This window comes from Balaenoptera borealis (assembly GCF_965194805.1).
Source record: "Balaenoptera borealis genome assembly, chromosome: 13".
NCBI lineage: Eukaryota > Metazoa > Chordata > Mammalia > Artiodactyla > Balaenopteridae > Balaenoptera > Balaenoptera borealis.
Window position 1 is genome coordinate 99,341,944 of NC_138870.1, and position 23,784 is coordinate 99,365,727.

Genomic DNA, 23,784 nt, shown 5'->3' on the forward strand with positions numbered 1-23,784 from the left:
CCTGGCTCCCCAGGGCTTGTCACACTGCTCAGAGCCAAGGCTAGTCTTCCTTCTCCCTTTCTTCCCTCTGCACCTTCATGGTGAGTCTGGGATTGGAACCCATATCTCACTCTAAAACCCAGGCATACCCCACAAAACCCGGAAACAAACCAAAAAACGCATACAACCAAATAATGTCCTACAGCAGTGGTCTTCAAATTTTTGCTTGCATACCTTTTGAAAAACTATCCCTTCACACATTGTAAGTTAATATCTAATATCTTTCATCACACATTAAAATAATTTAAAAGGATATAATTTCTGGCATATTGTAAATACTGACATTTTGAAATAATTACATCACTCTTAAATGTTTTAACTAGTCTTTCTTCATCTACCTGCAGGAGTGGTGTACTACTATTTTCAGGGGTGTGTGGGGAAAACAGCCCCTGACCATGAGATTGCTGGGGAATCATCACAGGTAGGGACCTCTGTCAGAGTTTAGAGGGACCGTCTCACTGTAGCAAAAAAAGAGGTCATACTCCTTGATCTCAAATGGTCAACTGTGTGTGTGTGTGTGTGTGTGTGTGTGTGTGAGAATGTGAGGGCTCTGGAGAAATTCCCTGTGTTCCTGGCAAAGTGTCAAACAGAGGTCCCACCCCCCATGGGCTGGCTGTATGGTCACCTCAGGGCTCCGTAGCAGTGACCTAGACAAACCTAAAGGAACAGATGACCCCTAATGCATGTGAGTAGCCCTGGAATATGGTTCTACACTGATATGTGAATGGGGTGGTGGTGAGCAGGACACCTGCCTGGGGTTACATACCCTCTTTAATGTCCCAGGTCCAGGAACCTATGGCAGAAGCCCCTACTCCCAGCCCTCTGTCAGGAAAACACAAATGGACACTGGATGCCCACTAAGGGCCACGTGCTGGATTAGGTGTTGCCCGTCTATTGAAACCTCGCATCAAGCCAGCAGCTCCCACTTTATAGAGGAGGAAACGTAGGCTCCCAGAGGAACGGTGACTAGACCCAGGCTGCCCAAGGTGACGGGACAGAGCCACATACCTGCTCTCTGGAGGCCTCCTGCTCTCCATCTAGTGCTGTTGGCAAGAGAGGCCTTTCGTGGGGATGAGCTTATCTGTGACCCAGCAACACTGAGAAGTGTGCGCTACATATTTAGGGAGGGACTATTCAGAGGTTGGAGAGCCCCTAAGAAGACCCATGTTGGCAGGTGCCTTAGAGACAGAGTCCTATGTTGCTTCCTTTTTTTTTTTTTTAATCAAATTTTCATTTTAAAAGTTTTATTGTCATCAAAGATATACATATACATAGTTCAAGGAGTCAAAGTTTTCAGACTTGAAACAAAAAACTAGCTGTCTTTTGTCCCAATCCTCTTCACCCATGATTCCCACAACCCGGGGTGGGAGTCTTTCCAGCTTCCAATTTTCTAGCTGAAGCCTTTTTTTTTTTTTTTTTATAAATTTATTTATTTATTTATATTTGGCTGTGTTGGGTCTTCGTTTCTGTGCGAGGGCTTTCTCCAGTTGCGGAGAGCGGGGGCCTCTCTTCATCGCGGTGCGCGGGCCTCTCACTGTCGCGGCCTCTCCCGTTGCGGAGCACAAGCTCCAGACGCGCAAGCTCAGTAGTTGTGGCTCACGGGCTTAGTTGCTCCGCGGCATGTGGGATCTTCCCAGACCAGGGCTCGAACCCGTGTCCCCTGCATTGGCAGGCAGATTCTTAACCACTGCGCCACCAGGGAAGCCCTAGCTGAAGCCTTTGATTTTGCCTCCATGGTTCTAAATAGGAAGTTTATCCTGCTTTGTCTCAATTTTTCAGATTTAAACATTATCCAATGAATTCCTACAACGAAAGATGAGGATTTAGCTCTCGTAACAGCTGCACACTTACTGCCACCTCCAGCATACATCTCACCTTTCTCTAGTCTTCCAGTATAGTTATATCCTAGTTTTTGGCATTGTAAATGTTTTATTCTGAGTAATGACATCTTCAGTTGTTAAAAAATTTTAAGTATCATTTTTGCTTTTTTGCTGACTTTTATATCATTTTGGCTTTTTTAAAAATAATTAATTAATTTTTATTATTTATTTATTTATTTTTGGCTGTGTTGGGTCTTCGCTGCTGCGCGCGGGCTTTCTCCAGGTGCGTCGAGAGGGGGCTACCCTTTGTTGTGGTGTGCGGGCTTCTCATTGTGGTGGCTTCTCTCGTTGTGGAGCACAGGCTCTAGGCGCACGGACTTCAGTTGTTGTGGCACATGCGCTAGTTGCTCCGCGGCATGTGGGATCTTCCCGGGCCAGGGCTCGAACCCGTGTCCCCTGCATTGGCAGGCGGATTCTTAACCACCGAACCACCAGGGAAGTCCTCATTTTGGCTTTTAAGTCCCTCTCCCACACAGTGGGCTCTTTTCACTCATTTTTTAAAAATTAAGGTATTATTTATACAGAGTGAAATCCATCCTTTTTAGTGTGCAGTTCTGTGAGTTTTGACAAATGTATGCAATTGTATAATTGCCACCACAACCAGGACACAGAAGAGTTTCATCATTTCAAAAAATTCCCCCATACTCATTTATAGTCAACCTTTCCCCCACTCCCAGCCCCTGGCATCCAGTGAGCAGTTTTCTGTTCCCATAGTTTTGCCTTTGCAAGATGGTCATATAAATGGAAACATCCAGGGACTTCCCTGGTGGTCCAGTGGTTAAGAATCCGCCTTCCAATGCAGGGAACGCGGGTTCGATCCTGGTCGGGGAACTAAGATTCCACATGCCATGGGGCAAGTACTGAGCCCATGCGCTGCAACAAAGACCCAGCACAGCCAAAAGTAAAATAAATTAATAAATAAATAAACAACAACAAAAAAACATCCAGTATGTAGTCTTTTATTTATTTATTTGGCTGTGCAGCAGGATTGTGGGATCTTAGTTCCCTGACCAAGGATTGAACCAGAGGCCACTCCAGTGGAAGCACAGAGTCCTAACCACTGGACCTCCAGGGAATTCCCCAGTATGTAGTCTTTTGAGCCTGGTTTCTTTCACTTAGCACAAGGCATTTGAGGTCCACCCAGTTGTGTGTAGCAGTGTTTGTTCCTTCTTATTGCTGAGTAGTTGTCCATTGCATGGAGGTACCACGGTTTGTCCATTCACCAAGTGAGAAACATTTGGATTGTTTCTAGTTTTTTGGCAGTTATAGATAAAACCACTATAAATGTTCATGTACAAGTTTTGTGTGAACATAGGTTTTCCTTTTACTTAGGTAAATACCTAGCAGTGGGATTGTGGGGTCATGCGGCAAGCGTATATTTAGTTTTGTAGGAAACTGTAAAACGTTTCCAAAATGGCTGGCACCCATTTTGCATTCTCACTGGCAATGAATGAGAGGGTCCATTTGTTCCATATCATTTCCAGCATTTACCTTTTTTTTAGTCATTCTAATAGGCTTGTATTGTAATTTTATTTAGATCAATATTGAGGATTTACATTGTGTTTATTTATTTTTTTATTAATTAGTTAATTTTTGGCTGCATTGGGTCTTTGTTGCTGCGCACGGGCTTTCTCTAGTTGCGGCGAGCGGGGGCTACTCTTTGTTGCAGTGTGGGGGCTTCTCACTGCAGTGGCTTCTCTTGTTGTGGAGCACGGGCTCTAGGCGCACGGGCTTCAGTAGTTGTGGCTTGAAGGCTCTAGAGCTCAGGCTCAGTAGTTGTGGCTCGCGGGCTCTAGAGCGCAGGCTCAGTAGTTGTGGCGCACAGGCTTAGTTGCTTCACGGCATGTGGGATCTTCCCCGACCAGGGCTCGAACCCGTGTCCCCTGCATTGGCAGGCGGAGTCTTAACCACTGCGCCACCAGGGAAGCCCCAGATGTTACTCTTTATTTGGGGGGAGCACAACCTCCGGTTGCTTCCTGAGGGGTAGTCTTGAGACACTACATATCTGAAAAGGTCTTAATTCATATTTAACTAAGTTTGGCTAGGTATAGAATTCTAGACGAGAAATAATTTTCTGACAGATTTTGAAGCTCCTCATTTTCTTCTGGCTTCAAAGGGTTGGTGTTGAAAAGTCTGATGAAAGTTGAATTCCTAAAACAGACTTTTTCTTCATATCTCTGGAAGTTTTTAGGTTCTTTTCATCCTCAGTGTCTTGAAATTTATTGATGGCATAATCTGGGGTGGGTCTCCTTCATCCATTGTCCTGGACACTTGGTGATCCCTTCTCTTCTGGAAAATCATGTCGCTCATCTTTGGGAAATTGTCTTGGTAAAAAATGAACATATTTATTTGATATCTCTCCCTGCCACCCCAGTTTGTTGTCTCTGTTCCCTCTTTCAGAAAGATCTATGATGATTTAGCTGTTGGACCTCCCACTCTCTTCTCTCTATTCTTTACCTTCTACAGTTTGACTGGATTTTTAATTCTTAATTTTTAATTCCTATTATAATATCATATTTGTTTTTAAAGAATTAGAGATTGTTGTTTGAACATTCCTATTTTAGCGCCTATACTTATTTTGTAAATGCAAAGTTCATCTTTCTAAAGCCATCAATAATTGTTTGTGTGAAGTTTTCCTTAAATCCTTGGTAGTCTTTTTTTTTTTTTTTTTAAACATCTTTATTGAAGTATAATTGCCTTACAATGGTGTGTTAGCTTCTGCTTTATAACAAAGTGAATCAGTTATACATATACAATATGTTCCCATTTCTCTTCCCTCTTGCATCTCCCTCCCTCCCACCCTCCCTACACCCTCCCTATCCCACCCCTCTAGGTGGTCACAAAGCACCGAGCTGATCTCCCTGTGCTATGCGGCTGCTTCCCACTAGCTATCTATTTTACATTTGGTAGTGTATATATGTCCATGACACTCTCTTACCCTGTCACATCTCACCCCACCCCCTCCCCATATCCTCAAGTCCATTCTCTAGTAGGTCTGAGTCTTTATTCCCGTCTTGCCACTAGGTTCTTCATGGCCTTTTTTTTTTTTCCTTAGATTCCGTATATATGTGTTAGCATACTGTATTTGTTTTTCTCTTTCTGACTTACTTCACTCTGTATGACAGACTCTAACTCCATCCACCTCATTACAAATACCTCCATTTCATTTCTTTTTATGGCTGAGTAATATTCCATTGTATATATGTGCCACATCTTCTTTATCCATTCATCTGTTGATGGACATTTAGGTTGCTTCCATGTCCTGGCTATTGTAAATAGAGCTGCAATGAACATTTTGGTACATGACTCTTTTTGACCTATGGTTTTCTCAGGGTATATGCCCAGTAGTGGGATTGCTGGGTCGTATGGTAGTTGTATTTTTAGTTTTTTAAGGAACCTCCATACTGTTCTCCATAGTGGCTGTATCAATTTACATTCCCACCAACAGTGCAAGAGTGTTCCCTTTCCTCCACACCCTCTCCAGCATTTATTGTTTGTAGATTTTTTGATGATGGCCATTCTGACCGGTGTGAGATGATATCTCATTGTAGTTTTGATTTGCATTTCTCTAATGATTAATGATGTTGAGCATTCTTTCATGTGTCTGTAGGCCATCTGTATATCTTCTTTGGAGAAATGTCTATTTAGGTCTTCTGCCCATTTTTGGATTGGGTTGTTCGTTTTTTTGTTATTGAGCTGCATGAGCTGCTTGTAAATCTTGGAGATTAATCCTTTGTCAGTTGCTTCATTTGCAAATATTTTCTCCCATTCTGATGGTTGTCTTTTGGTCTTGTTTATGGTTTCCTTTGCTGTGTAAAAGCTTTTAAGTTTCATTAGGTCCCATTTGTTTATTTGTGTTCTTATTTCCATTTCTCTGGGAGCTGGGTCAAAAAGAATCTTGCTGTGATGTATGTCATAGAGTGTTCTGCCTATGTTTTCCTCTAAGAGTTTGATAGTGTCTGCCCTTACACTTAGGTCTTTAATCCATTTTGAGTTTATTTTTGTGCATGGTGTCAGGGAGTGTTCTAATTTCATACTTTTACATGTACCTGTCCAATTTTCCCAGCACCACTTATTGAAGAGGCTGTCTTTTCTCCACTGTATATGCTTGCCTCCTTTATCAAAGATAAGGTGACCATATGTGTGTGGGTTTATCTCTGGGCTTTCTATCCTGTTCCATTGATCTATATTTCTGTTTTTGTGCCAGTACCAAACTGTCTTGATTACTGAAGCTTTGTAATATAGTCTGAAGTCAGGGAGCCTGATTCCCCCAGCTCCATTTTTCGTTCTCAAGATTGCTTTGGCTATTCGGGGTCTTTTGTGTTTCCATACAAATTGTGAAATTTTTTGTTCTAGTTCTGTGAAAAATGCCAGTGGTAGTTTGATAGAGATTGCATTGAATCTGTAGATTGCTTTGGGTAGTAGAGTCATTTTCACAATGTTGATTCTTCCAATCCAGGAACATGGTATATCTCTCCATCTATTTGTATCATCTTTAATTTCTTTCATCAGTGTCTTATAATTTTCTGCATACAGGTCTTTTGTCTCCTTAGGTAGGTTTATTCCTAGATATTTTATTCTTTTTGTTGCAATGGTAAACGGGAGTGTTTTCTTAATTTCACTTTCAGATTTTTCGTCATTAGTGTATAGAAATGCAAGAGATTTCTGTGCATTAATTTTGTATCCTGCTACTTTACCAAATTCATTGATTAGCTCTAGGAGTTTTCTGGTAGCATCTTTAGGATTCTCTATGTATAGTATCATGTCATCTGCAAACAGTGACAGCTTTACTTCTTTTCCGATTTGGATTCCTTTTATTTCTTTGTCTTCTCTGATTGCTGTGGCTAACACTTCCAAAACTATGTTGAATAATAGTGGTGAGAGTGGGCAACCTTGTCTTGTTCCTGATCTTAGTGGAAATGCTTTCAGTTTTTCACCATTGAGGACAATGTTGGCTGTGGGTTTGTCATATATGGCCTTTATTATGTTGAGGAAAGTTCCCTCTATGCCTACTTTCTGCAGGGCTTTTATCATAAATGGGTGTTGAATTTTGTCGAAAGCTTTCTCTGCATCTATTGAGATGATCATATGGTTTTTCTCCTTCAATTTGTTAATATGGTGTATCACATTGATTGATTTGCGTATATTGAAGAATCCTTGCATTCCTGGGATAAACCCCACTTGATCATGGTGTATGATCCTTTTAATGTGCTGTTGGATTCTGTTTGCTAGTATTTTGTTGAGGATTTTTGCATCTATGTTCATCAGTGATATTGGCCTGTAGTTTTCTTTCTTTGTGACATCTTTGTCTGGTTTTGGTATCAGGGTGATGGTGGCCTCGTAGAATGAGTTTGGGAGTGTTCCTCCCTCTGCAATATTTTGGAAGAGTTTGAGAAGGATAGGTGTTAGCTCTTCTCTAAATGTTTGATAGAATTCACCTGTGAAGCCATCTGGTCCTGGGCTTTTGTTTGTTGGAAGGTTTTTAATCACAGTTTCAATTTCAGTGCTTGTGATTGGTCTGTTCATATTTTCTATTTCTTCCTGGTTCAGTCTCGGCAGTTTGTGCATTTCTAAGAATCTGTCCATTTCTTCCAGGTTGTCCATTTTATTGGCATAGAGTTGCTTGTAGTAATCTCTCATTATCTTTTGTATTTCTGCAGTGTCAGTGGTTACTTCTCCTTTTTCATTTCTAATTCTATTGATTTGAGTCTTCTCCCTTTTTCTCTTGATGAGTCTGGCTAATGGTTTATCAATTTTGTTTATCTTCTCAAAGAACCAACTTTTAGTTTCATTGATTTTTGCTATTGTTTCCTTCATTTCTTTTTCATTTATTTCTGACCTGATCTTTATAATTTCTTTCCTTCTGCTAGCTTTGGGGTTTTTTTGTTCTTCTTTCTCTAATTGCTTTAGGTGCAAGGTTAGGTTGTTTATTCGAGATATTTCCTGTTTCTTGAGGTAGGCTTGTATTGCTATAAACTTCCCTCTTAGCACTGCTTTTGCTGCGTCCCATAGGTTTTGGGTCGTCGTATCTCCATTGTCATTTGTTTCTAGGTATTTTTTGATTTCCCCTTTGATTTCTTCAGTGATCACTTCGTTATTAACTAGTGTATTGTGTAGCCTCCATGTGTTTGTATTTTTTACAGATCTTTTCCTGTAATTGATATCTAGTTTCATAGCGTGGTGGTCGGAAAAGATACTTGATACTATTTCAATTTTCTTAAATTTACCAAGGCTTGATTTGTGACCCAAGATATGATCTATCCTGGAGAATGTTCCATGAGCACTTGAGAAAAATGTGTATTCTGTTGTTTTTGGGTGGAATGTCCTATAAATATCAATTAAGTCCATCTTGTTTAATGTATCATTTAAAGCTTGTGTTTCCTTATTTATTTTCATTTTGGATGATCTGTCCATTGGTGAAAGTGGGGTGTTAAAGTCCCCTACTATGATTGTGTTGCTGTCGATTTCCCCTTTTATGGCTGTTAGTATTTGCCTTATGTATTGAGGTGCTCCTATGTTGGGTGCATAAATATTTACAATTGTTATACCTTCCTCTTGGATCGTTCCCTTGATCATTATATAGTGTCCTTCTTTGTCTCTTGTAATAGTCTTTATTTTAAAGTCTATTTTGTCTGATATGAGAATTGCTACTCCAGCTTTCTTTTGATTTCCATTTGCATGGAATATCTTTTTCCATCCCCTCACTTTCAGTCTGTATGTGTCTCTAGGTCTGAAGTGGGTCTCTTGTAGACAGCATATATATGGGTCTTGTTTTTGTATCCATTCAGCCAGCCTGTGTCTTTTGGTGGGAACATTTAATCCATTTACATTCAAGGTAATTATCGATATGTATGTTCCTATTCCCATTTTCTTAAATGTTTTGGGTTTGTTATTGTAGGTGTTTTCCTTCTCTTGTGTTTCTTGCCTAGAGAAGTTCCTTTAGCATTTGTTGTAAAGCTGGTTTGGTGGTGCTGAACTCTCTCAGCTTTTGCTTGTCTGTAAAGGTTTTAATTTCTCCATCACATCTGAATGAGATCCTTGCTGGGTAGAGTAATCTTGGTTGTAGGTTTTTCTCCTTCATCACTTTAAGTATATCCTGCCACTCCCTTCTGGCTTGCAGAGTTTCTGCTGAAAGATCAGATGTTAACCTTATGGGGATTCCCTTGTGTGTTATTTGTTTTTTTTCCCTTGCTGCCTTTAATATGTTTTCCTTATATTTAATTTTTGACAGTTTGATTAATATGTGTCTTGGCGTGTTTCTCCTTGGGTTTATCCTGTATAGGACTCTCTGTGCTTCCAGGACTTGATTAACTATTTCCTTTCCCATATTAGGGAAGTTTTCAACTATAATCTCTTCAAATATTTTCTCAGTCCCTTTCTTTTTCTCTTCTTCTTCTGGGACCCCTATAATTCGAATGTTGGTGCGTTTAATGTTGTCCCAGAGGTCTCTGAGACTGTCCTCAGTTCTTTTCATTCTTTTTTCTTTATCCTGCTCTGCAGTAGTTATTTCCACCATTTTATCTTCCAGGTCACTTATCCTTTCTTCTGCCTCAGTTATTCTGCTATTGATCCCATCTAGAGTATTTTTAATTTCATTTATTGTGTTTTTCATCATTGCTTGGTTCCTCTTTAGTTCTTCTACGTCCTTGTTAAATGTTTCTTGCATTTTGTCTATTCTATTTCCAAGATTTTGGATCATCCTTACTATCATTATTCTGAATTCTTTTTCAGGTAGACTACCTATTTCCTCTTCATTTGTTAAGTCTAGTGTGTTTTGACCCTGCTCCTTCATCTGCTGTGTGTTTTTCTGTCGTCTCATTTTGCTTATCTTACTGTGTTTGGGGTCTCCTTATCACAGGTTGCAGGTTCGTAGTTCCCGTTGTTTTTGGTATCTGTCCCCAGTGGCTAAGATTGGTTCAGTGGGTTGTGTAGGCTTCCTGGTGAAGGGAACTAGTGCCTGAGCTCTGGTGGATGAGGCTGGATCTTGTCTTTCTGGTGGGCACGTCCACGTCTGGTGGTGTATTTTGGGGTGTCTGTGGCCTTATTATGATTTTAGGCAGCCTCTCTGCTAATGGATGGGGCTGTGTGCCTGTCTTGCTAGTTGTTTGGCATAGGGTGTTCAGCACTGTAGCTTGCTGGTCATTGAGTGATGCTAGGTCTTGATGTTGAGATGGAGATCTCTGAGAGATTTTTGCCGTTTGGTATTACGTGGAGCTGGGAGGTCTCTTGTGGACCAGTGTCCTGAAGTTGGCTCTCCCACCTCCGAGGTACGGCCCTGATGCCTGGCTGAAGCACCAAGAGCCTTTCGTCCACACGGCTCAGAGTAAAAGGGAGAAAAAATAGAAAGAAAGAAAGAAAGAAAGAAAGAAAGAAAGAAAGAAAGAGGCTATAATATAGTGAAGTAAAATAAAGCTATTATAAAGCAAAGCTATACAGAAAACATCTCCCCCAGAAGCATATACATATACACTCACAAAAAAAAAGGAAAAGGGGAAAAATTAATATATCCTGCTCCCAAAGTCCACCTCCTGAATTTGGGATGATTCGTTGTCTATTCAGGTATTCAACAGATGCAGGCACATCAAGTTGTTTGTGGAGTTTTAATCCGCTGCTTCTGAGGCTGCTGGGAGAGATTTCCCCTTCTCGTCTCTGTTCGCACAGCCCCTGGGGATCAGCTTTGGATTTGGACCCGCCTCTGCGTGTAGGTCGCCTGAGGGCGTCTGTTCCCCGCCCAGACAGGACGGGGTTAAAGGAGCAGCTGCTTCGGGGGCTCTGGCTCACTCAGGCGGGGGGAGGGAGGGGTACGGAGGAGGCGGTGCGAGCCTGCGGCGTCAGAGGCCGGCGTGACGTTGCACCAGCCTGAGGTGCGCAGTGCGTTCTCCCGGGGACGTTGTCCCCGGATCACGGGACGCTGGCAGTGGCGGGCTGCACGGGCTCCCGGGAGGGGCGGTGTGGAGAGTGACCTGTGCTCGCACACAGGCTTTTTGGAGGCGGCAGCAGCAGCCCCAGCATCTCACGCCCGTCTCTGGGGTCCGCGCTGATAGCCGCGGCTCGCGCCAGTCTCTGGAGTTCGTTTAGGCGGCGCTCTGAATCCCCTCTCCTCGCGCACCAGGAAACAGGGAAGAAAAAGTCTCTTGCCTCTTCGGCAGCTGCAGACTTTTTCCCGGACTCCCTCCCGGCTAGCTGTGGTGCACTAACCCCTTCAGGCTGTGTTCACGCCTCCAACCCCAGTCCTCTCCCTGCGATCCGACCGAAGCCCGAGCCTCAGCTCCCAGCCCCGCCCTTGGTAGTCTTTAGGTGTCTTCGCAGCAGGCATTGACAGTGGACTAGTACATAGCTGAGCCCTTAATATGTCACCTCAGCCTTCCTTCTCTCTCTCTTTCTCCTTGTCGTTGCAGCCCTTAGGGGAGACCTTAAGGCCAGTGTGGGGACTGATGGATAAATGCTACCCTGTGACCGCTCAGGTGGGTAAGGGCTGGGGACTCCTCCTCCCCTGGGGTGGGGTGGCTGTCCTGGGCACCCTTGGTAGGCACACACAATAAGAGGATGGGCCAGGCAGGGAAGGCCTCCCAGACACTCATAGCTGAATATCACTTCCCCTGTTTCCCTCTGTAGAGACACAGAGTCAAGAGTGGGGAGAAGCAAGACCCTGAGGTAAGTGAGGCCTGCCCTGGAAGGGCCCGGGGCCGGGGCTGTCTCCTGTCAGAGCTCCCTGAGACTCAGGGATGCCCCAGCTCATGGCCAGGGGTCCCAGGGAGAGTGGCAGGGCCCGTCTAGGAAACTTACAACCCTACCACAGCGCGAGCTGAGAAGGGAGGGGCTTCCCTGGAAAAACAAAGAACTACGCACACTCCAGGTGTGGAGAACAGGGAGAGGGGTTAGGGGATCAGTGGGCCTTTCTGCCCATATTCTGCCCTCGTGTCCCTCCCTGCAGGCCATGACCCCCAAGGCAACAGGAGGACCGAATGATGCTGCCCCCAAGGAGGAGACTGATAGCTTATCTTCGGATGAGGGGGAGATGAGGTCCCCAGGAGAGGAAGCAGGCAGCCCCATTCCTTCCCCCATTCCTGCTGGGAAGGAGGTATCTGAGGAGGAGGAGGTGGCAGGGACCCCAGGCTGGGAGGTAAGGAAGCCTGGTGCCTCGACTGGAACATCCCAGCATGGGTCCTACTGAGAAGCCCCAGGGCACTGCAGGGTGGAGTGGAGAGGCCCTGGGGAAGGAGGGCAATGGGAGGCGGGGGCTGGGGCACCCCCAAGATGACTGAGCCTAACTGCCATCTCAGTCGAGCAATAGCTCTGTGAGGAGCTGAGAGGAGTAGACATGGCCTGAGCAGAGAGTGGATCTGAATCCTGGCCTCCCCTGACTTCTTGTGAAGTGAGGCCTATTTCCCCATCTGCTCAACGTAGAACCTGTCTCATCCCACCACCGTCCCCCTTCTTCCTTCCCAGGAAAATAAAAAGGTCCGAAAGGAGATTGCTGCATATACTTCTGGTAAGACAACTGACCCCACCCTGCTGTAGCAGGACTGCCCTCCTCTCTAATCTCAGTGACCCTGCAGAGGTCACAGACAGCCGAGCTCCTCCCTGACCCTCCTGCCCCAGGGAGGGGAGGGAAGAAACCCAGGTAGCCAGATGCCCTGTCTTTCCTGATGAGCCCCCCTGCCTCCTGCTTCCTTCTTGGGTTGGCAGGACTTGAGGCCACTGCGCTTGAGCTGGAGGAATGCCTAGCCTTATATCAACGCTGACCTGCTCCCCTGGCACCAGAGGGTACCCTGGCCCTGGGGAAAGGTTCCTCCCAGCAAGGAACCCACAGGGCATGTCTGTTTGTGCTTTTTAGAGGCTTCTGAGGTGGACATCATGGAGGAAAGCCCTGGGGGCTGGGTCCCCCAGCTCCTGAGGAAGCTCTGGCTGGGCTGGTTCCCAGCCTCTGACATCCCCAAGACTCAGAGCCACGAATGACACAACATCCAATAAATCCACAGTTGCTGCTTCTGCAGGCCTGGCTGCTTCCTTTCAGGGGCCTCAAGTTGCCACAAACTCAGTGTGGTTTCATCCACGCTCCCTGTTCCAATAAGCTGCAGGAACACCACCTCCTGCCACTAAGCCCACGACAGGGGATACGCTGGAGACTGAACGGGGCCCTGGCTGGTCTTCTGACTCAGTGCCAAGGGAGAGGCCAAGTTCCCTTAATGCTAAGAGCTGTGGAGCTCACTGTCATGAAGGCGAAAGTGGCCTGGCTGGGGGCGGTGCTTCTGCCTTGGGTGTCTGTGGTCCCCGAGCTGTTAACCTAAATGTACCAGGAAGTCTGCTTACGACTCAGGTAAGCAGACAGTCATCAGAAGCCCCTGGGTGGTGCCTGTGCATGCTTAGAGTCCAGAACAAACTGTCGGGGTGGTGGGCACAGGTAGAGGGTGGCAGTCCCCGCCCTCAGCTAGGGCTCCAGGCTAATGAGGTCCCAGCCCCAGAGTCAGAGCAGGAAGACAGGCCCCAGCAGCCATCTGGTGCAAACTTCTCATTGGCTGAAGGGGAAATAGAAGCCTGAGGTCACACAGTGTCGTAGCAGAGCGAGGACTGGAGCCAGGGTGTCCTCCTCTGAGCTCCCCACCTGGCCTCCTTCTGCCCTGGCCACCCCATTGTCACATGGGCCCAAGGTTGACCCCTGTCCCTAGGGCATGCCTGTGGCCCACAGGGGCTCATTCCCTGCCCCTGCCAAGCCTCCTGAGTGCCTGGCCTGACTGGGCCACTCAGAGGACGGAGCCCCGGGTTGGAGCCTAGATGAGTGTCCTCCCACTCCAGCGTGGCCATGAGTGGCAACTCCTATTGGGCAGGGGCTGGGAGATGAGCATCCCTAAGGGGCAGGGAAAGGGGGCCCATCCTATCTTGGGGTGACTAAGAGGCCCAGGGAGGTGGCTCACTCCTGGGCTGCCATCAGGCTTCCCAGGGAGAGCTCTGGCATCTGAAGACCGAGCTGCAGGTGCTAACCCAGCACATTGCTTCCCAGCCATCCCTGAGTTCGCCACCTTTTGGGGCAGCAGACTTGATGGTGCTGGCTGAGCTGCTGGCCTGTGGTGCAAGCTGAGTGTGGCTGGGCCTGAAATGTGGGCATCCAGGTTGAGTGGGGCCCTCCTCATCCCCACTGGGGCCTGAAATCTCTCACCAGCCTATTCTAGTTCCTTCCGGCAGAAGCCAGGACCTATTTATAGACTTTGTCACTAACCCAAGTAACCAGTATTGGGTCTCCAAGGGTGACTAGGGGGTAAGGTGTCACCTTCTGAGCCTCGGTATACCCATCTCTCAAATGGGGTCAAATGCCAGGTAAGGATGGATCAGGCAGGGGTAGGGGCTGGATCTGGGGAGGCTGCTGAGGCCCCATGACCACCAAGGGGCTGGTCAGGGGCCCCGGGTGGGACTCAAGGCAGGTTGGAGCCACCAGACTGGTTTATTGTACATCAGGGCTAGTGCTGAGGAGTGGGTTGGGGGCTTGGTGCCCACCTCTAGCGGGGCAGAGCACAGAGCTGGTAGGGGGATGGGGTCACCAGGAAGGCAAAGACACCGTGGCCACTGGGGCGGGGCTGCCCAGCGGGCACTGAGAAGCTGAAGTGCTGCAGGAGGCTGGTGAAGAAGAGGAAGAGCTCCATGCGGGCGAGGGGCTCCCCAAGGCACGAGCGGCGGCCTGTGGGTGGGCATGGGGGGTCTGTGAGCCTGGGGGCCTGGGCTCCACCACTCCAAGACTCCCTCAGGACAGGTAAGCAAACCGGGCACCCCACAGGTACCTGCTGAGAAGGGTATGAAGGCCTCCTGCTTGACGAAGCGGCCCTGGGCATCCAGGAAGTGCTCCGGGTGGAAGTGGAAGGGCTTCTTCCAGATGGTCTCGTCCTTCAGCACTGATGACAGGTTGGTGATGAGCGTCGTCCCCTGGCAGGAAATGTCTGGCATGGGTGGGGTTTGGACTGGGGGGTGCCTGGACCCCTGCGACCAAACACACATGGGCACACACCTTCTGCCTGGCACACACCTGGACTCTTCAAGTAACCCTCAGCCCAAGAAGCTTCTTGGCACCCTCCCTGTCCCCATGGCAGGGTGAGTGACTTGCCTCCCATGGGTGCCCTTACTGCCACCTGTCCCTTGGTGAACGGGCTCCTCCAACACTCTGTGACACGCTTTAGTTTGTCTTCCCTACCCGACTACGGGCTCTGAATGGACAGGGCCAGCCCAGCCTCTGCTCTCATCCCCACACCCACCCAGCCTAGGACATTCAGTGCCTGAGGATTGGGTGGCTTGGATTCCAGTCCTGACCCCACCTGGCAATGCCCACGTTGGGGCTACCAGGTGGCAGGTGGTGCTGAGCTGGGGTGAGGAGAGCCGCAGGCCTACCTTTGGGATGAGGAAGCCCTGAACTTCGATGTCACGGGATGTCATGTGGGGCAGGCCCAGTGGGATGATGTCCCCAAAGCGCTGCACCTCATGGACCACGGCCATGGTGAAGGGCATGAGGGCCTGATCCGCCATCTCTGGTGGCCTCACCTGCCCTATCACCTCATCGATTTCCTGTTGGACACGTCCTGGAAAAACAAGCATCCTCACAGTGGTCAGACCCAAGAGCTGGGCTCTGACCTCCTCCTGACTCCTGTGTAGGGCTGTGCCCACTCGGAGGAGGAGGGCACTGTGACCTCTGCACAGAGCTGCTGCTGGTGGCCAAACCCACCAAGCTCAGGGGCCTCAGGCTGTCCCTCTCCTCCCTCACCCATGCCACCTGGCCCCTCGGGCTAGGCTCACGCTGCACGTCTGGGTGCAGGATCATGAGGAGGAGGGCCCACGCCAGCGTGGTCGAGGTGGTGATCATCCCGGCAGAGAAGAGGTCAGACACCACCAGGCGCAGGTTCTCATCATTGAAGCTGCTCTCGGGGTTCCCCTTGGCCTGGGCCATGCAGAGAAGGTAAGCTCAGGGACAGAGGGAGGAAGCCTCCAAATGGCCTCCCACTCTGCTCCTGTCAGTCCAGGTGTCTGATCACTGGGTGATACATAGGCCTGCGCTTGCCTCACGGGGCCCTCAACCCTCAACCCACCTCACCTTCTCCACCTCGTCCAAGAAGGCATCAGTCAGGTCTCGGGGTGGCTGGGCCCGGTCCCGGGTCATCCTGTGCTCGGTGACCAGCTCATCAATCAGGGCCATGAAGGCCCTCTGCGCCGGGAAGACCTTGGTAGCCAGCCCTGGGATACGCAGGAGCACGGGGATTGCTTCCAGCACCTGTGGGGGGTGGGTCACAGCTTTGGGGCCCTGGGACCTCGTGGTGCTCAGGCTTTCACCTGGACCAGTCAGGTCCTAGCCTCCTCCAGGATGTCCCCACCATTGACCTTGTTCCTCCCTAAGTGCAGGCCTCGCCCCTCTCTCCTGGCTCTGGGCCCAGAAAGATAAACCTAAAGTCTGCATCTCATGGGTGCCGGTGCCTTCCAATGAAGGAACCCTCCCTCCCCTAAGCCCGCTGACCCTCGCCCCGCCTCTCCCATCTGTGTTGTCTGTCATTTCCCCACTTCCAGGCCTTTTCCCTTGCAGTTTCCTCTCCCGGAATGCCCTTTCCTCCTCTGGCCCTCTACGCAAATCCTCCTCCGGGGAGGCCCTTTGCAGGACGGAGGCCTCCTCTATGCAGCTCCCTTCCCGCACCTGGCGCACGAAGCCAACCTCCTCCTTCAGTCCATCCTCCAATATGTCCAATAGCTTGAGGATGCGAAGGTCGTTGTACTCGAAGCGGCTGCCGAAGGTCAGGGAGGCGATCACGTTGCTCACCGCTTTATTCAGGAGGGCGTTGGGGCTAAAGGGACGTCCTGGGAGGGAACGGGTTCAAGTCAGGGCGTTGCCTCCATCTCCTCTTCCCCAGCCTCTCCAAACCTGTTCCCTGTCCCTCAGCACCCACCGGCCTGATCGGCGAAGGCGGCACAGAGGCACGAGGCCTCCTCGGTCACCCACTGCTCCAGCGACTTCTTGCCCAGGCCAAAGTTGCGCAGGGTGGACAAGGAGAAGCGTCGCTGCTCGCGCCAGGCTTTCCCATAGCGCGCCAGAATCACTCCTGGGGGCGGAGCGGGCACGTGGGCGTGGCTCGGGTGTGTCCCGGCCCCGCCTTCTGCTCGCCCACAGCGCTGGCGGGCTCGCCGGTTCTCCTCGGCCCGCCCCTCCCGGTGTTCTGCTCACACAGCCCCGCCCACTTTGACACCCCCTTCCAGCTGGGGACCGGTCCCACTCTCTGCCCGCCCGCATTGCTCGCCTACTCTCCCCTGCTAGGGTCAGGTATTGGCTCCAATTTTTACTTTGCCCACCGGGACCCCCTTTCCCCTTCGGGGAAGGTCCTGGCCCGGCCCTGCCCCCGCCCACTCTGACCTTGTCCTCATTCCTGCCCACCCTGACCTCCCCTTCGTGCCCGCGATGGCCCTGGGCCGCCCTCTCTCCGTAAGGCCCCGCCCCCTGCCTCGCCCGCATTCCTCCTCCCCCGACCCTTGGCACAGACTCCTTTCTCCTCCTGCTGCCCCTTCAAATTCGCTGGCTCTTCCCTGCACCGAATGTCCGCGACCCTGCCTCCGCTTGGCCCTGCCGGTATCGGGTGACTGCTGGCCCAGTGTCCGTCGGGACGCGGTCTGCCCCCTCCTCCTCTTGCCTTCCGAGCGCGGCCCGTAACCCAGGTGCTCGTAGACTGTCGCAGATGGGCGGTCGGAGGTATCCTGGCTGCGGTACACCAGCGCCTCTCGCACAGCCGCCAGCCCGTTGAGCACGACGATGGGAGTCCAGACCTGCTGCAGGCTGAACACGTCCCCGAAGCGGCGCCGCAGCTGCAGTCCGAAGGTCGAGGGCGTTTGTCAAGCCCAAGCCCCGCCAGGCTGCGGGCCCAGCCTCATGGCGTGAGCCCTGCGGGAACCCTGGGCCCCCACCAGGAGCGAGGGGGTGCAAAGATTTTATCCAGTCTTGTGAGCCTGGGGGTTAATTACATCCACCACGGTCGAGGACCTCAAGTTGGATCAGACCACCCAGCTATGACTGTGCAGAGGTCACCAAAGTTGTCAATAGACCAAGTTAGCATCCCAGTTTACAGGTGAAGAAACAGATTCATAGAGGTAAGCAGTGAGGTCCAAGGTCTCACGGTGGCAAAAGATTTGAACCAGATCACTGTACCTCTCTCAGCCTCAACTACCTGATTTAAATCGGGCTCAAGACCAGACTCCTCTCCTCCATTCTCGAGACCTTTCCTCCTGATGTAATCATAAGGGACTCAGGCTCACATAATGTAAGAGCTGGCCAGCTGAATCCCCAGCCTGTTGCCAAGTCGTACTCCCCCACTCCCTGGCCTTTGCCCTCTTGGACCTCTGTTGGGAAAATCCAAACTGTTCTCGGGCCCTGAACAAATGCCCTCCCTCAGGAAGCCTCTCAAATCTGCCTCCTCCTCTTGGCCCAGTTCCTTTTCCAGCCTGTGACTTCACCCACCACCCACTGTCTGCTGCTAGGTGGGGTCCCCAGGACCTCCGCTGCCCACTTCCCACCCCCACCTTCCTCACCTGGCTAAAGCTGAGAAGCGGGTCCTGGAAGTTCACCTGCAGCAGGTTACCCAGCCCAGGCAGTGGCATGGGACCTGGTGGGTAGCGTGCGGCCCAACGTGAGTGCCGGTGCATCTGGTCCACCAAGAGCAGGAAGACGGCCACGGCCACGGCCAGGGTCACCAGTGTATCCCCAGTCAGCAGCATGGCTGCCTCAGTGTGCACAGGGCTCCTCACCACATCAGACACGTAGGACTAGGCCAGGCAGGGCACTCTCACTGCACCTCCAGGGCTCAACCAGTCTGGGTCTTCTTTATAAAAGGAGCTGAGACTGGCCTTTGCACTCTGCCCTGAGCCAACCTGCCAGGGAGAGTGTGCTGCCAGAGGGTGCAGGGAGGGGTCAGGGAAAGTGAGGTGCACAGATGGCCACTGTCCCTCCTGCCCTCTCCACGTGCTTACGGAGGGTAGGGCGAGGACACAAGAAGTCCTCCCCTCCCCCTAGCCAGACTCCCCAGCTCTGTAAAGATTCTGAGGAAGAATCAGGGGTCTTCAGACTTGATCCTGCCACCCACCTGTCACTTTAGGCTCACACTCCCTAATGTGCTCACAGCCTCACCCCTAGAACATGTCCTTGTCCCCCCATGTATCACCTGCCTCCTCCTGAGTGGCCTTCACCTCCCAAGTTTGTTACTGGCCCTTGCCCAGTGCTGGAGGGAGGTCCTAATGATCAGAGGGACCACTGTAGGGGGATAAAGTCCTTGGTGTCCCCTCACTTCACACTAGTATGCTCAACACACACACAGAATCACACACTCATAAACCACACTTACACACATTCACATACTGCCTGCTCACATGCTCACATGCATATTTACACACCCACAAAGCCAGACACATTAACACATATGTACCACTTACACGCTTGCACAGAGACCCAGCACCAAGTCCTCGTAGTTCTCAGTGGTTGCCTGGACCCAACCCACCTCCTCCCACCTCGAGGCTGCTCGCAGTGATGCTGGCGGCCTTCACCTGGCTGGCTGCTGGCTCAGCTTCCTTGGTTTCTACCCATTTCCGCCTGGTTGTGGCCATGACAAGTTTGAATCTGGGGGTGGGGAGGCGGCAGGATTGTCTTCAGAGCTCCCTAGTCACATGGCCAGCTGGTCTGATGGCCCAGAGACCCTTTCCTAAGTTTGTCACAAATTGGTCCTTGGACCTTCTAGCTCTTGTGGCCACCCAGGTGATGAATCTCCTTCCTGTCTGTGCCCATTTCCTAACTTGGAGACATGTGAGGTGGGCACTTTACCTTGCTGACTGGACTGCCAGTAAGCTCAGGGTACTAGGGTGGCTTAGCATAGGCTGTGACTGTCCTCAGAGGAGTGGGCCTGCCTCCTCCTCCTTGATTTGTCCTTGAACATCAGCTGTTCAAACTCTAGAAGACAAGGGCATGGATACCAGATGGGGATGTAATTTCTTTACACCCTCACAGGCCTGCTGAGCACTACAAAGAATGGATTCTCAGGCCTCTCCCTTCGCCGGCCTCCTCCCTCTCCATGGGCCCAGTCCGCCCTGGCTCCAGCCCCACACCTTCCAATCCTGACTCTCTGGTCCCCTTCAGTGGCTCCAGTCCTCAACGAAATGTGCAAACCTTGGTACCGCCCTGCACCGGTGTGTGCCACCTCCAGGCTGGAATTGTGGCATTTCCTGGGTAGGGGTCAAGCCCCCTCACCCGTCCCAGGGGTATGTGAGGCAACCTCTCTGAAAACAGCTGGAGTATTCCAGGGTCCTGGAGGTGCTCGCCCCTAGCTTAAGGAGAGCCTGGAGGAGGCACTCCCCACTCCCGTACCCCGACACCCCCATTCCCTCCCTCCCATCTCACTCCCCAACGGGGAGAAGACCAGGTTCTTCTCAGGGTGCAGGACAACACAGAGTGCTTGTGGTCTTCAGGTATTGGCTTTCAACATTTGCAATCCCTGCTTGGTTTGTGAAAGCTGCTCCTCCCCTTCCAAATTCTCACATCTCCACTCTCCTGCCAGGCCCAGGGCCAGAGGGTGTAGCTGGCTGGGGCCCAACTGGGCCTTACTCAGTTTATCTGGCCTTTCCTGCATCTTGCCTTGGCCAAGGCTTGGGTTCTGTCCCACCCTATCTGGATGCACCCTGTGCTGGGTGCTGGGCTGGGCACTGGCAGCGTGGCGGGAAGGCGACGGTGGGCCCCTGCTTCAAGGTGCTCGTGACCAAGAGGAGTGGGAGCCAGAGAGCTGACACACCAGGCCAGCAGTGCAGGGATTGCGTTGAGGGCTGTGGGGACATTGCCCCAGGCTGGAGCACACTTTCCGGGAAAACTTCCCAGAGGACTTCTGCTGGCTTGGCTCTGCAAGCCAAGGTGACCTGGCAGTGGGACTAAAGCACCAATGCAAAGCAGCAGGACGGGGGCAACTTGAGGCTGGGGCTTTGCAAGTCTGGCAGAGGACTGGATTGTGGGAAACCGGGGTTCTTGGGCCTCAAAGAGGCGGGGAGACCAGTTTTGAGGCCACTCAAAAGACTGAGAGGGTAAGACCCATGGGCATCCTGGGGACTTCTCAGATCCAGCCTGTGGTCTTTCATCGGGGCTCAGACAGCCAGAGAATCAGGTGGTGTTAGTCGGGCTGGCAGGATGGTCCATCACAGGTTTGTCACAGTGGCCCTCGATAAATTGCATCTACCCTTTGTTTTGTATGTGTCATGCCCTCCCCAGTCACTCTAATGGACATATGAAGGGCAGTGACAGACATGCCTGTAATTCAGGCAGTGCCCTCCCGTTACTGGGGGCCTATTGTCCAGGACAGGACTTGAGGAAAACCTGTGATCGTGAGGCCAATGGCCTTTTTCAATCATTGTGCACACTCACATGCCGGGCACTGCTGTTCACTCCCCATCCTCTCCACACCCTGTAAGGTAGGTGGCTTTATGGTCCCCAAGGCACGGAGTCTCAGGGATCACGGGGTCAAAGTCACAGAGCACCATTAGGGTCTATCTCAAAACTCATGCTCTGAGCTACTGCTCTACAGTGGACAAACTTCTATGAGGGCCAGCATTTAAGTTACTGAAATTTATTATTTTAGAAACATACTCAGCCTGCCCTTGCTGGCTTCCGCTCTGGTGAAGCTGCTGGTGCTAGAGGGATGAGCCCCCCATTCCCTCCCCTCCCCCAGTCTCCGTGTCACAGGTGTTCGCCCGCGCAGGGAAGGCCCAACTGGACACTGCGACCTGAGACTGAGCCCGGGGTGACGTCAGCAAGATGACGGACCAGAAAGTGCCAGGCCCTTGGGCCCCCAAGCACGGAGACCCAGCCCTGGGACCCCAACGCGATGCGGAGCAAACCCCTTGGAGAGAGCTCTAGAAAGCAGGTACGGAGCTGCAGCGCCCAGAGAGGGCGCTGGAAAGTTGGTGGCATTTTACTCGCTCCCTTCCCCCTCCCCCGCGGCATGGCCAAGCCCGCGGAAGAAACCCCTTAATTTCCGCTCCTCCCCGGGGACAAAAGTGGGAGCTGGTATCTGACTCGCGGTACGGCCCACCCGGGCCCCGCTGGGATCCAGGTGGAGGGCCGGCCCGGCAGCCGCCGGGTTGGGGGGGCGTGGCCGGGGGGCGCCACGGGCGGGCAGCGGGCAAGCGAGTGAGCGAGCAAGCGAACGATCGGGCGGGGATCGGGCGAGCGAGCGGGCGGAGGTGGGGCATGGCCGGCCCCTCCGGTAGTTCTCCGGCAACAGGACATTGGCTGGACAAGATGAAAAAGTTCTGGAGCTCGGCTGCGCAACAATATGAATATGCCTCACACTACTGAACAGTACACTTACCGGTTAAGATGGTAGTTTTGCTGTTTTTAAACCACGGCGTAAAAATTACTTTAAAAAAGTACATCACCACTGCACACCTATTAGAGTGGTCAACATCCAGAACACTGAGAACACCGAATGCTGACCAGGATGTGGAGCAGCAGGGAGTCTCATTCCCTGCAGGGGAGAATGGAAAACGGTACAGCCACTGTGGAAGACAGTTGGGCCGTTCCTTACAAAAAAAACCTGTACACTGACATTTATAGCAGTTTTATTCATAATTGCCAAAACTTGGAGAAACCAAGATGTCTTTCAGTAGGTGAATGGATAAACTGTGGTATGTCCAGGCAATAGAATATTCTTCAGCACTAAAAAAGAAATGAGCTATCAAGCCATGAAAACAGGAACCTTTCATGGAGGAGGAACCTTAAAGGCCTATTACCAAATGAAAGAAACCAATCTGAAAAGGCTACATACTGTGTAACTCCAACTATATGACATTCTGGAAAAGGCAAAAACTATGCAGACAGTGAACAGTCAGTGGTTGCCAGGGCTCAGGGGAGGGAGGGATGAAGAGGGGGAGCACAGAGAATTTTTAGGGCAGTGAAACTACTCTGCATACTATAATGGTGGATACACGTCATTAAACGTTTGTCCAAACCCACAGAATGTACACCACCAAGACTGAACCCTAACGTAAACTATGGGCTCTGGGTGACAATGATGTGTCAATGTAAGTTCACCAGTCATAAAGAAAAAGCACCACTTTGGTGGGGAACGCTGATACTGGGGGAGGCTGTGCACGTGTGTGGGGGGGCAGAGCATACGAGGGAAACCGCCGTACCTTTTGCTTAACACTGCTATGAACCTCAAGCTGCTCTAGAAAATAAAAGTCTGTTAAAAAATACACAGAGCTCAAAAGTGGCAGGAGTTGAAATGCACATGAACAGCTGAGGCTTCCTGCAGAACCGGGAAAGCTAGAGTCAGGAGTGGAGCCTGGAACAGGGCCACTCCCCAGTTAACGGTCATTTCAGTAGCCAGTTTGAGGAACCATCAAAAGTGCCTTACTCAGAGTATCATCAGCAAGTCAAAAGAGGACAGAAGAACAAAAGGCAAAATGATGAAGAACCATCTGCTGTCAGGAAAATATTTTCCTTAAGATGCATATCTTCCAAGTTTTGTGGTTTAGTTCTCAACACCTGAACTGTGTTAATGCCAAGTCAAGACCAGATGGGAAGCCAAGGAGCTCAAAAAGCCGTCATTTCTATGCAGCTTCCGTGGCCCACACAGCACACCCACCCACACAGCTCCATCCTGGCCGAGCAAAATTATAAGTGGACCGCACTGCTTGATGTAGCTATTACAACAAAATTAATCTGCCACTTCTGCAGCCTCAAATTGATGAGCACACAAGAACTCATTTATAATTGCTTATTTCTACTTCACAACATTCCTTCCAGTATTACTGTTCTCTAAAATAAAGTCCGTTAACATTGCATTATTTTTTAATAACCTTTAAAATTAATGTTGATTGGAAA

The 23,784-nt window shown here is 50.4% G+C and overlaps 2 protein-coding genes across 15 annotated transcripts in view; one reads left to right on the top strand and one right to left on the bottom strand.

Annotated features, from left to right (window-relative positions):
- LOC309608961 (uncharacterized protein) overlaps positions 1–12,915 on the top strand; it is a 32,904-nt gene extending 19,989 nt beyond the window's left edge. For 11 of the 13 annotated variants that reach the window (XM_082349718.1, XM_082349709.1, XM_082349719.1 and 8 more), the window contains 6 exons: positions 384–460; positions 11,318–11,383; positions 11,535–11,573; positions 11,854–12,042; positions 12,369–12,411; positions 12,757–12,915. In XM_082349718.1, the coding sequence (XP_082205844.1) occupies positions 384–460; positions 11,318–11,383; positions 11,535–11,573; positions 11,854–12,042; positions 12,369–12,411; positions 12,757–12,878 (536 nt within the window). In that variant the 3' untranslated portion in view covers positions 12,879–12,915. The remainder of the gene's footprint in view (positions 1–383; positions 461–11,317; positions 11,384–11,534; positions 11,574–11,853; positions 12,043–12,368; positions 12,412–12,756) is intronic. The other 2 variants (XM_082349710.1, XM_082349711.1) reach the window with 2 other exon arrangements.
- Positions 12,916–14,339: 1,424 nt separating this feature from the next.
- On the bottom strand, positions 14,340–18,761 carry CYP2D6 (cytochrome P450 family 2 subfamily D member 6). 2 transcript variants are annotated; one of them, XM_082351430.1, is made up of 9 exons: positions 18,459–18,761; positions 17,567–17,738; positions 16,832–16,984; positions 16,600–16,742; positions 15,991–16,167; positions 15,696–15,837; positions 15,294–15,481; positions 14,693–14,834; positions 14,340–14,592 (listed from the first exon to the last, which is right to left on the bottom strand). In XM_082351430.1, the coding sequence occupies exons 1-9, from the start codon at positions 18,642–18,644 to the stop codon at positions 14,414–14,416; spliced, it is 1,482 nt and encodes a 493-aa protein (XP_082207556.1). In that variant the 5' UTR covers positions 18,645–18,761; the 3' UTR covers positions 14,340–14,413. The 2 variants fall into 2 exon arrangements, with proteins under 2 accessions (XP_082207556.1, XP_082207555.1); XM_082351429.1 differs by having other exon boundaries at positions 16,582–16,742; positions 18,459–18,759.
- Between the last annotated feature and the right edge of the window lie 5,023 nt (positions 18,762–23,784).